The sequence below is a fragment of the Brachypodium distachyon genome, chromosome 5, assembly GCF_000005505.3.
Source record: "Brachypodium distachyon strain Bd21 chromosome 5, Brachypodium_distachyon_v3.0, whole genome shotgun sequence".
NCBI classification, from domain to species: Eukaryota; Viridiplantae; Streptophyta; class Magnoliopsida; order Poales; family Poaceae; genus Brachypodium; species Brachypodium distachyon.
In genome coordinates this window covers 20661947-20675282 of record NC_016135.3, presented here as the reverse complement: position 1 = coordinate 20675282, position 13336 = coordinate 20661947, and the positions used below count along the sequence as shown (strand labels likewise).

The following is a 13336-nucleotide window of genomic DNA, read 5'->3' as shown; positions in this document are numbered from 1 at the left end:
TACATTATTAATGTTTGGAAATAAAAAAAAATCTTGGGCATTCATGGAAAGTTAGATCACACTTATTATTGGTAAAAATAGACCGAAGAACGTCGAACAATAACGGAAACACAAGTGTCCCGCTTCTAGGGTATCAATGGGTGCACCTTTTCTTTCTTGAGTTAGCATACTGTTGAAGCCTGCGTGAGTGTGGCTATTCTTGTTGACCCTCATGTTGCTTCACTTCCGCTCACACACCCGAAGATGGAGAGCTTTGGGCTCCTGTCATCGGAGGCCGCCCTGGCGATGCAACCGAAGCAATCCGGGTGACGGTGACACACCTCAATGTAAACATCAAAACCTTAGTCAACTCTGAGAGTTCCGACCGGTTAATGGATGCATGGTGACTAAATATTTCTAGTTACTAAGCATCTCCCTTGGTTACAAAATATATGTGGTCATCTATTATATACTGAAAGTACGGAGCAACCACAAAAAAGATAGGACGCTAGAAAATCCCACAAAAAAGCAAAAATTCTAGCCATTGATCTGATGCCTCATTAAATTAGGACCGATGGATCCTGTTTAACCTAGCAGAGGTGAGGGATCTCTGTTCCTTTCTTGCCGTCTTCTCCCAGCCCCGATTGTGCGCTATTCGATCCCCGAATCCCATCCTCCAATCTCTGTTGGAATTCAGGCCCAAATCCTACGCAAGCAACAACCACGATCAGCTAGCAAGCTGATTGATTCCGGCCAGACGCGCACGTACAACAGCAACGCTATGCAAATCGATTAGCAAAGCAGAGCAGTACTCACGTCAAGCCACACACGCATGGGAAAACAGATTGGAGTTTGTGGATAGACAAAGGCTCGTGTCGAGCCTTGCCTTTCTCTTTTTTTTCTTCTGGGGTTAAGAGTTACAGGGACCGTATACACATACTTTTATACACGGCCAGGACAAAACCGACTCAACATCTAACACCGAAACTCAATACGAGTAGGACTACTACTTCAACCAGAAAACTAATTCTATTCGGATTGCATCTTAAGCTTACATTCTCCCCCTAAGATCAAAACGAACTTCTACTTGATAACGTCGACGCCGATCTTCTTCCTCATCTCCTGAAATCCATGATAGTTATTTTGAGATGGAGGGAGTATTCTCCTTTGTGCTGTAAAAATTCCAGTCCAGCCTTCTTCTAGCATCTCTAATATCACAAGTTAATACGTACTTATCAATCTAAATGGATGTCATATAAACTATTTATTTTTTATTAATCAATTTCAGTTTTTCTTTCTTAGCTATAAATTTGGACATCTGCCATAGAAGTACTGAAATGTACATATCAATGGAATCTTTGTAAGCCTACATGTAGCATTCAAATAACAGACTAGAATTTACTTGCAAGTGTCGTACAAATTTGTGGACATTTTATTGTTTAGATTCTACATCAAAGTTAATCTCCCGAAACCTCTATGTCATGATGCTTGGTATGACAAGTACCGGTGAGCCAAATCTCATTCTGATTGCATCTCCTATGGTATATGCAGCATCTGAACTAAAGAAAAGTGCAAATCCAAATTATTACGTCCAGAAAACTGAATTTCTAAATCATGACCACTTTTTCCTCACTAATTTTGGGTTGCTTCTAGGATAAATTGATGGTTTATATTGTTGTGGCTAAGAAATATGGTCTGTGCATCAAAATTAAATGTATTTGTTGTGGTTCTAAACTAATTCGCAAAACCTGATTCATTTCTAATGATCGGGGTAGATGCTTACTAGCCTTCTAAAAACAAGAAAAACAAAATCAAAGGAGAGCAAAGAAAAGCAAGCAAGCTCCTTAGTGAATTTATATCGTCACATTTATTTTACTTTTTTTGGAGGTATCATATTCATCTTTAAAGTTGCAGGCATAACTTTTAAATTGATCATGCGGTATATTAATCATGGAGCCTGCAGGTCGCATATAAAGTAGAAATTATTTCATTTTTAGGTGTTGTTGCTTATTGTCTAATTAATGTAACTTGCACTATATTTATGCTGAGATCTCGCTACAGTCCCACTCTACTAATTGTCTCCATTCCTTTGGAACCCATGAAAAGGGTAAAGGATGTTTTGAACATATTGCCATTATAATTACGTGACCTGGATGAAGTCAATATTGATGAAACTCATTGTATTGAATAAAAAATCAGTTGTACATCATCAGTCATTGATTGTACACCTAATAGATTATCCTCTTTATATTTTAGTCTTTAGTTCGCTTAATAATCACTAAAGCACACTCTGACAATTGGTTTAAAATGGGTATATATAGTACACTCATGAAAACTAATTAAATAGGTTCTCTCTGTATATAAGTTACTGTTGGTCCACGAAGCTGCCATGGACGTTACCATGGACGGGAAAGGGAAACAACCCAAGTGGATGAACTGACCCAACTATCTTCTTTACTATTGGTAAATTCTTGGTTTTATATGATGGAGTTCTGTCAGTATAATATATAGTTTAAACTTATTACTGCCTTCACTATAGCTGTAAATCATGTTCCATATGATGTCCTTCCACTGTTTTTCATGTTATCTACATCACATAATTACTCATGGGTCATGGCATATTGATATGATATCTGTCCATCCAAATTGATGGATGATTTTGGTGAATTTTCTCGAGCTATGTTTTTTCAAATAAAACTGTAGAGAAATCTAGGAATGACTTGTGGTGCCAACATGAGTTCAATTAGTTGTTGTGTAGTGCAAACATACACTTACACATGTACGCTGGAGGCAAATTAAGTGCTTAATATGTGTAAATGCAGAAATATCTGAAAAATATTTCTTAGCTCTTTCCTTGCAGGAAATTACAAAAACAAAATCTACTGCATAGTATTTACCATTTATTGTTCTAGGAACAATGTCGTTCGAGGTATGATAAATATCTGAAAGTTACTATATATCACTCGAGATAATAAGAAATAAAGTGAAAAAAGTTTCATAGGCTGAGTTACTCGAGGGACGCACCGACTTCAATCATAGACTCGATGTTACTATGCTATTGTGTTTGTTATGTACTTGAGAATTGAGACTAAATCAGGTTTTGTAGTGGGATTGTTGTATGGAAGTAGTTAGTTCAATTATGTGTGATTACTTACTCCCTCCATTTCACAAAACAACTCATATATTTTTTTTCTCAATTGTCACAATACACCTCACTTTTCTCTTGGCTCCCGCCCCTAGCCAATAACTATGCATATCCATTTAATTTGATCCAATAGGAATGGCCAGGCACTAGAAACAAGAGTTTCCTTGGTCCAAGTGCATAAATCTATATGAGGTGTATTGTGAAATGGTGGGAGTAGTAGAATTCAGTGAGTTTACAACAAATTTATTTCTAAACCACTTGATATTATGCTTCATATATAATTGCAAATTACATCATCTGACCATTCATACCATGGACATCAATTGGTAGATCTTCATAGGCATGCCTAAGATCATCTAACTAGATCCTAATTTTTTTTAAACATAAAGGTTTTGGTAACTACATATCTGTCTATCGACCACTACAATATGAGTTTTAACCTCTAAATGATAAACTATGGGATAGCTTGCCATCTGGACTTTAGTTTTTATATACATACACGTATGATCAATTTTTTGTCTGTGTAAGACACATGTGGTCATTAGTGTGGTATGTAAGGAAGGCCACAATTACGCCCACAAATTAAAGGTAATTAAGGAAGATCCCATGAAGGTGGTATTTTATTTAGCATATAGTATCTGTTTGATATTGAACAGTATGATTTTTAGTTACATAATCTAAAATCTATGAAACAATACAAACAATAAATTATTTCTTGCACAACTTTAGGTGATGTCCTCGCATATTGAGTATTTCTTTGAGACTTTTAGGTGACGCCCTTGCAAATTGAGACAATAATTATTTATCGGACACTTCTAGGTGATGCCTTCGCACTTGCGAGGGCCATCATGCTAGTTATCCATTAAAGCAGGTTGTTAATACTTTTGTTTACCAACTATATATATCCCTTGGTTGCTAGATAGCACTAGTCACTGGCATCTGCTTCGCAACTATTGATTCTACCCATAGCCACTAAGTTATAGTTGCAGTAGCTATTGACTCTTGAGTGACCATTGACGGTAAAGTTAATTAGTCCAGATATGTTTAGTGACAATAGAGATCGACCAAGCCCCTTGGTAGCTAAATGCCATGTCTAGTAGTGCGCACAGCTTTGTGACCTGCAATGTCCTGAACTCCTGATTGTTAGGCATTCCATACATGGGCTCTAGCGCCTGGAAGAGAGTAGGAGGCATGCATGCAGTATCATCAGCATCTTTCTGGAGAAATGGAATACAATGGAAGGGGAGGCATGCATTGTCGCAAAAGAAAGAAAGAAAAAGGAGCACAAAAGAAAGAAAAAGGAATACAATGAAAGGAGGTATGCATGAATGCACTATCTCATGCTGATTCAGCGACTCACACAAATAAACCAACAGTTTCAGCTCCTAAAGGGAGCTGCACGTACTGTTGCGCGGGGCTGTGATGCTAACTTCTCTTCTCAAGACGTTCAGGTACTCCTTCTCCACAGGAACATCTTGGGCTCATTATATGAACAGACATCTTAAAAAAACATCGTCCATAAGCATGGTTGTCCATGAAGGATCATACTGCATAAGTGCATATGCCTCCCTTTAATTTTGAATGGAAAAAGTGACATGAAGTAATGATACAACGACGCTCTTTTCATCCAAAAATTCAATTAGCACATTCCAGTTTTCAGTACAATTGGGGAACCAAATTTCTAGAGAAAATCGCTTAGAAAAATAAATGTTTGCAAATCATGTATATGTGTGCAACAGATCTAGATATCACAAACCAAATCAATTTTTTCAAGGTACTTCATAATTCAGTGATAATTAGATAGCTACGTCGTATACTAAAACAAAATTGATCACGAAACTAGCTATATCAAATAGCAGACATATAGATGCATGGTGAAAAACAAGGTTATCTTATTATCGAACAATAAATCCAGTTTCAAAAGTACATGCATATGCATGGCAGTACTATCACACAAAAACAGACTCAGGAATTACCCAAATAGAAGTACAAATAACCACAAAATTAAATAGCAACCAAGCTGATTTTTTTTTGTCAGCAAGCGCAACCAAGCTGATTTATCAAGTTTGGAATTGCATGTGAGACGGATTCTAATAATCAAATTCTTATTTTCGAAGGAAAATGAATAAATTACTGATTTATTCGAAGGAAAATGTATAAAGGAATGGCTGGGGAGCGGGGGGCGATGGAGAGAACAAGCAGCCAGCAGGACTGCAGGAGCGCGTGAGCGCGAGCAAGAACCAAAAAACTGAAGCGATGCCTGGCTGGATGGCATGCCCGAGAAGTAAAAGAAGAGTGATGACGTTATGAGCTGAGCGGGGCGCGTTTTCTAAGCACCTCTGATACATGGGACATGGGTAGTGGCGGGGCCTAGCTGTCATGGTTGGTGCTTGTTAGCTTAATCTTGATTTTTGTATCTGCATGTTGTTTTCTTGGTGAGGCGAGATGCCAGGGAGTCGTGCGATGCGACGGAGGTGAGATGCCGTTTGAGCCATGTGAAGTGGTATTGGCGCTGCTGCTGTCCGGAGCTGTGGAGCTGTTAGTCGTGGGGAAGAAGATGGCCGAGTCTCGAGCTGATCGTGGAGAGATTCCAGGAGTAAACGAGGCCGCCCGAACGTGGTAGTTAAGTGCATGCGTGATGGCACAATTTCAGGATAGATTAGTTAGTTTCCTAATCGTGTGCATGTGTATTTAAGTCATTGTAGTCAGCTTTATTTTGGCAACAGAAAGAGAATAGGAAGGATGAAAATTACGCTGCTGCGTGAGGCGGCACGTAGCCAAATATTGTCTTCTGTTCTTTCCTTGTGTGGAGTTGTTTCCTTGTGACGTGAGCCAGAGAGAGATCGAGAGATCGTGAGGGCTGAAGCCTGCGGCTAGTTGCAGCTCGAGGAAGAAGAAGAACAGGAGCAGCAGAGGCGAGCTGCTCCAACAGTGCTTCCACTGCGGTCCAGTAATTGTAGATAGTCATGCTTCAGGCACACTTGCTAGAATTGTTCGATCATTTCTCTTGCATTTATTTGGTATCATCACATCATTTGATAAAAACAATATATACTTATTATTGTTTTGAAAAAAAAGAGCCGTCTTGGAAGTTAGATAACACTTATTAATTATAGATAAAATAGAAGGAACAACGTCGAACAATAATGTAAACACAAGTTTCCCGCTTCTAGGGTATCGCAGGCCGGGGTTTACTTCTTTTCTTGAATACCATACTCTCAGAGCGAGTGCGGCCATTCTTGTTGACCATCATGCTGCAATTCACTTCCATCCACGGACATCCGAAGATGGAGAGCTTTGCCCCTGTCATCGGAGGACTGTCAGTGCAACCGAAGCAATGCGGGTGGCGGCGACCTCAGCCTAAACATCTAATTAGTGGATGCATGGCGGCTAAATGTTTCTAGTTACTAAGCATCCCTTGGTTACAAGATATATATCCAGTCATCATCCAAATACACGGTGGTAGAATACTTTTGTTTACCAACAATATATCCCTTGGTTGCTAAATACCACTACGCCATCATCTGCTTCATAACCATTGATTCTACTTATAGTCACCAGTTATATTGGGTAGCTATTGTACATATTCTTCTTTAGTGACCATTGTCGGTAAAAGTTAGTCTAGATATCTTTAATCAGAGACCAAATAGTGTTGGTGATAATAGATCAATAGTAACAAATTTTGGACTTAATTATAGCAACCAAGTTCCTCATCGGTGGCTAAACGCCATGTCTCCAGTAGTGCGCACAGGTATCGTAACCTGCAATGTCGCAAATGTTAGGCATATCGTGGGCTCTAGCGCCTGGAAGAGGGTAGGAAGGCATGCATGGTGTATCAACAGCATCTCTCGAGTAGTGTGGAAGAATGCATGCATGCATTATCAAGCTGATTAAGCGACTCACCCAAACCAACAGGTTAAAGGGAGCTGCACTCTTGCGCTCGCGGCAGTGATACTAAATTCTCTTCTCAAGACGCTAAGGTCCTTTTCCACAAAAACATCTTGATAATTTATCTTTATATAATGACTAAAACAAAAGGACAGGAACACACAGTACCGTTCATCCACATAAGTTAAATTATCTCAACATCCATTAGTTATGTACGGTTGTGTTTACAATCTCCCACACAAGTGATTTAATCTCTGATCGATCTGAGATCAACAAGTACAACCACAAAACAAAACGTGTACGTGTAGGACACAAAACTAACATGTCTCCCGAACTTAGCAAGGAAAATTGATGTCAAGTCCAATTTGACAATTTGAATTATGATATAGGAAAACCACTCTCAATTGGCTAGAAAAGCAACCAAGCAATGCTAGCTAAGAAAACAATTACGTTTCATTGTAATTTTAAATAATTTGCATAGAGATTCGTAGTCACACATTAAGTCCTTATCAAAAAATAAAGACACACACATTTTCACCACAATCTAATCATGTTTCTGAAGCCCTATTTTTTTCAAAGATAGTATATCCTAGTCAAGTATTTCATGACTAGGAAAAATTGACCGAAAAAGAAACATAATAATATAAAGTAAACCTAACTGTGCGCAAATATATGCATGGGTCGCTAATCTAGTATTACAAACTTATGAGCAAAGATCTTACAAAGCATCGTCCGATCCATGCTTGGTTGTCAATAAAGGATCATACTGCAACCTATTTTTGAAGAAGAAAAAGCCCACGAAGTCATGATACAACAATGATGCTCTTTTCATGAAAAAAAGTTAAGTAGCACTTCAAAAATAAAATTAGCACATTCCAGTTCAGTACAATTGGGGAAACCACGTTTCTAGAGAATCGTTTAGAAAACAAATGTTTGGAAAATCATTTATATGTGCAGTACTATTCTTATATAGCTCAACAGATCTAGATATCACAACCAAATCAATTTTTTCAAGGTACTTCATGCACAGTGAGAATTAGATATAGATCGTATGCTAAAACAATATGTTGATTATGAAACTAGATATCAAATAGCAGATATATATATGACAAATAACAAGGCTATCTTATCATCGAAGAATAAACCCAGTTCCAAATTAAAGTAATGCATAATGACAGTATACATCTCACAAAACTACAGACTCTCAGAACTTACCCAAATAGAAGTACAAACCACAAAAGTAAATAGGCAATACATCAAGCTGACTTATTATGTTTGGACTTGCATGTGAGACGGAATCTAAGACTCAAATGCTTATTTTCGGAGGAAAATGATCCGGAGCTAAAACCTAACTAATGGCCACCCTCGCTGTAAGATAGCTGATCGATGTCTATCGGCCGGTTGATCGCCCCATGGTTCTTGCAGTAGTCCGATTGGTGGCGCGATGACAGCGGCGACTTGAAGCTTGCCCGAGTCCGCTTTGCAACTTTCTTGTCGTCCTTGGTATTGTCCGGATTGGTCAGCACAAGGATGCCCTCAAACTTCCTTGTGCTCACGACCTCCTCTCCTTCCTTGTTGCCGCCCTCCTCGTCTTCCTTCTCCTGCTCGCCTGCTGCGACATAGCCCTCAGCGCCTTCAACGCCAGCTTCCTCCTCAGGCTCCACCTCTTCCGTCTCAGGGGTCTCAACAGGACGGGCAGGCTTCTTCTGTATGGATTCCACGCGCATGGCTGATTTCTTCTTCCGAACTTTGTCCATGCTACTGCTGGCCGGCTGCTTCATCTCCTTGGCCTTCTTCTTCTTCTGGACCTCCACAGCAGCTAGCTGCTGATCCTCCCCGTTCTCCGAAATGATCTCTTCTTTCACCCCCAATAACTTCTCCTCGGCAGCCTTCTTCACCGCCACAGCCTGCTGATGCTCTTCCTCGCGCCTGACGATGCGGGGCCGTTTTTCTTCCCGACTGTTCCTCTCCGCGCGGCTTAGACGCCGACGGGGCCCATCTATGCCGGCGGCAGAAGATCCGGCGCCGATGGTGAGCTTCGCTGGAGTTATGTTCTGGGGATTTACCTTCCTTGTCGTCGGGGCGCCGTTCGCGACCTTGTCGCGCCCTCCCCGCGGCGGCTGAGGCCCAGCCCCGCCGGAAACCTTCGTCTTCCCCTTCTTGTCCGCGGCCGGGCTTCGCGAGATCTCATTTGCTGCCGCGCGCTCGCTGTCGGTTGCTCGCTCTCGCTCATGCACCATGGTCGCAGTAGTTTGCTGGGGAGCGGCGGCGGCGCGCGCAAGGGGGCGGCGGCTAGGGTTTGTGGATGGGGGGTTGGGGTTGGGGGGGATTGTGGGGAGGCAAATGGTGAATTGGTGATTGACGCGACCGCCTCCCTGATGTGCGAGCAAGGAACGCGTGCGCGTAAGCGGCGTGACCGCGAGACCTAAAACGGAAGGATGGCGGCTGGCAGCGTGGCGCCCGAGAACAGAACAGCTAGGGACTGACGTCTGACGGACGTACTCGCGGGATGTGTGGGCTTTTCTCTTTCTACACCCTGACATGTGGGACAGGAAGTTTGGTGCTGGATTTCTGAGTAGACGGTTTGTAGCTATCCCTGTGGTCCGACTAGTGGGTCTTCACTCACTTGCTAGATTTTTCTAATGGCCTTAATTACATTTATTTGCCAAAATAATTATTTTGATCAAAAAATATTTACCAATTAAAGTCCCAGCAAAATACCTCACAACCGATAAATTTACATCACACATGTATAGCATGACACAATAAAAGAACATGCAGCTTGTTTTCGAATCCCGTTAGCATCAGGTGATCATGCAACAAGAAGAAGAATATTTAAAAAGATAAATTTCCCGCAGTTACAGGGCACTACCTCCATTCCGTTATGTGGGCGCATAATTTTTTCCGAGATTCCATTATGTAGGCCTAGGGTTGTGCCTGCGATGATCTACCGAAAATACCCCATAGTCTACTCCTCATACGCGTGTGCCCCTCCTCCGAACTATCGCTAAGCTGGTGTACTTCCTCGTGTTACAGGTCATAAAATCCTCATATTACACCTGGTTTCACCTTAATTCCCCTTCTTCTGAATCTGTTCCATCACGATGATGACTCGTCACTTATAATCTCCCAGAGAGAAAGAAGAGTGACAACATGGATAGAGAGGGAGAAGAAGAAGGTAGCAACACGAGATGCTAGGGTTTGAAGAATATACATCTTCATCGCCAAGAAGGAGAGTTGATCCATGTCTTGGATGGCCACCCTGGAAGCCGACTTCAAGCGCTCGGTCGATGGCATGCCCAAGCCGAGAGATGCACACCGTCGACGGCATTAACAAACAAGGTGTTGGTGTTTTTAATGATGCGGTAGACGTTGGCGGTGTCATCACTGACGAGATCAGCAAAGTCATGATCCCAATCAACAATGTCTCTGACGTGCAGGCGGATAGGTGTTAACATATGGTCATGGTGGCTCGCGACACAGATATAGCTGGGCATTGGTATTTTTTCTATTCAGTCATTTTATATTTTTCTTGCATGTGGGGCTGTCCTGTGATCGGTTTAGTTTCTGGATGGCTGTGTCGGGCGCGAATGCGGATAGAAAAATATTTACCTAATAAAGTTCCAAAAGGATCCCATGTGTGACCGATGAAAATGAATATCATGCAGTAAAAGTAAGAGGAAACGTGCCATGTTTGGAAGCTAGTGTCGTAGAATTAGGTCATCCAATGAAAGGAAGAACGTCGAACAATAATTGAAACAAGAGTTTCCCGCTTGTAGGGTATCGTGTGTACTCCATCTTAATTTGTTTTAATTATTGTTCGACGTTCTTCCTTTCGCTGCATGACCTAATTCTACGACGCTAGCTTCCAAACATGGCGCGCTTTACTCCATCTTAATTTGTTTTGAAGTTTTTAGAATTTATGCAAAATGTTTGGACTTCATCATAAAGAAAAATCCACGTGCAATTAAGAAGGGAGAAAACGAGAGGCAACCCTAGGGCCATTATCTCACAAAAATACAGGGGCATGATTTTTTTAGAATAACCCGTAACCTTATTCAAACTCCATATATAGTCTTTAGAGGTATAGTACGTTTGGATCATAGACCCAGGAAATTACAAGTTAACACGTATAACTAAGAAGTATAATGAAACCTCTCGACGGCTCTTGTCCATGATATCAATCTTTGCAACACGAAATAATATAATGTCGAGGCCTCAGTAAAGAGACCACAATTAAACTGTAGTGGCAACACCTCTACTCGTACCCGCGCAAAGTTAACTATATTCAAAGGTTTCAAAAATCTCCTTAAGCTGCCCATCCAAAAAGATGGAAAGTCACGAACGTTGAATGTACGTACTTGGTCCAAGGGATCCCCTAGAATAGTCGAACCACAAGGTCATACCAACAAAAGCACTATCAGTCTATGATACACTACCAAAAACTCATCAAATCCATATGAATGATCTATAAGGACATAAATCCAAAATCTGCAAGATCAGAAACATAACATGTGGACTAAAGTTCTCTTGTCCCACGGCAGTGTTTGATAAGGCATTGTCGCAACAAGGAGTAATCAAGTTACCTTTATTCTTGACGGCATCGCACCCTCCATCGTAGCATTGTCGATGATGACCGCATGACTCATATTACTAAATAAACTAGCAGAAATGTCCATGCGTTGCAACGGCACAACAAAATAAAAGATACTCCGCACATTTGAAGACATGCGTCAAACTTCTCTTTGATCTTCTTTGAAAACCACCGACCACCAAACATCACTTTTTTTAAAAAAAAATCTTCGATAGATTTTGTCTTTATACTCTACTCTATCATAAGACAACAAAACCTACGAACATGCTTCTCTCTCCATGCTCCCATCAGACGGCCACTAGACACCCTTTGTCTCTGTGCTCTACTGTCGGAGAAGACGAGATAGTACCTACTGAAATTGTGAACACAGACTTTGCATAATATAGATTTGATGCACACTAAGATCACAGGATAAAGCTTAGACTCAACATCGTCACTGGTGGACAATAACTTTAAATGGACAGACATCTTGCCTTGGAATTGAAGCATGAAAAATATTTCACATGGCGAATATTCAGTACTGCATCTATGAAAGAACCACAAATATTTCAGCTCTAGCAAGGCTTTACCTGAGATACTGGACAGAATTTGATCATGTAAAAGAACCCATAGTTGCGTGTGTTTTTTACAAAAACACAATGGGATGAGTGCATACTGGTCCAGAGACATGCTTGTAAAACTTCAGAATTGGTTGGCATCAAAGAAATAGCCATATAAATTACTTGGGACCAAATAGGCTCTGAACTCATTATTCCTATCCTCTATGCTCTCGTAGTGTTGCTGGACACAGTAAAGAGACCTAAAATCCAACGGCAGTAACAAGTAACAACATGCAAATCTGGCCCAGCACCACATTGCTTACCTCTACTTTTGTTGAGCATGGTGACGGCGGCCGGCAGAGCTTCGTGAACCCGTTTACCATCTAGACCCACAGATTTGTGTTTTTTTTTTCACAGATCACAAATCAACATATTTCTTGATGAAAATATGTAGGTTTGTGTATACATACACAAAAAAGATTCAGATTTTTTTGAAACTTTCAAATATGATTTCCATTTAAAAAATCAGGAACCAAAAGTACTACAGTACCTATTTGTGCACTGTCTTTAAACAAAAATGTTTCATTAGTCTCAAATCTCTATGGCCTGGTCGGTGAATTTAAAAGATACTATTTTTCTCCATCCTCGAAAGATGGATTCCTGAACCATCATCCATGGACCATGCTTCTTCAGAAAATGGAAAAAAAAGGGATACTGAAACAGAATAACTGCTTGAGGAACAGCTAGTACAGCTAGCTAATATATTGATTCAATGATCCGGCAGCAAAATAAAACAAGATAAATATGGAACCAGATCATCCTAGCCAACATAAAATGGCTCCAAATCTCGTTGAAGGACACTATGAACAGAAACCATTGACTCCATATTAATTGTTTACCAATACTGCTTATTCTGTAACACAAAACATATTGTGTTACAGTGTGTCATTGACAGCCAGATCGATCCTACAGGAGCCGGCGTAGTTAATGATCCCTGCCCTGTTCTGGCGGTGGCTAAATGCTCATCCAGATTCCATCGTCAACAGAAACAATAAGGACGAAGATGTATAGCAGGATTATCCTAAATTACCTTTCGTAATCGAGATATGCTATTCCTAATTTCTTCGAAATTTCAACAATAGTCTCTACAAGGCTCCAGCTATGTAAAAAAAAATTGCACCAAAGAACAAG

General features: G+C 40.6%; 1 protein-coding gene across 1 annotated transcript; it reads right to left on the bottom strand.

The window, feature by feature from the left end:
* Positions 1-8364: 8364 nt before the first annotated feature.
* Positions 8365-9252, bottom strand: LOC104581412. The gene has a single exon (XM_010228914.1). It carries the CDS (start codon positions 9250-9252, stop codon positions 8365-8367), a length of 888 nt encoding a protein of 295 aa, XP_010227216.1.
* Positions 9253-13336: the final 4084 nt, after the last annotated feature.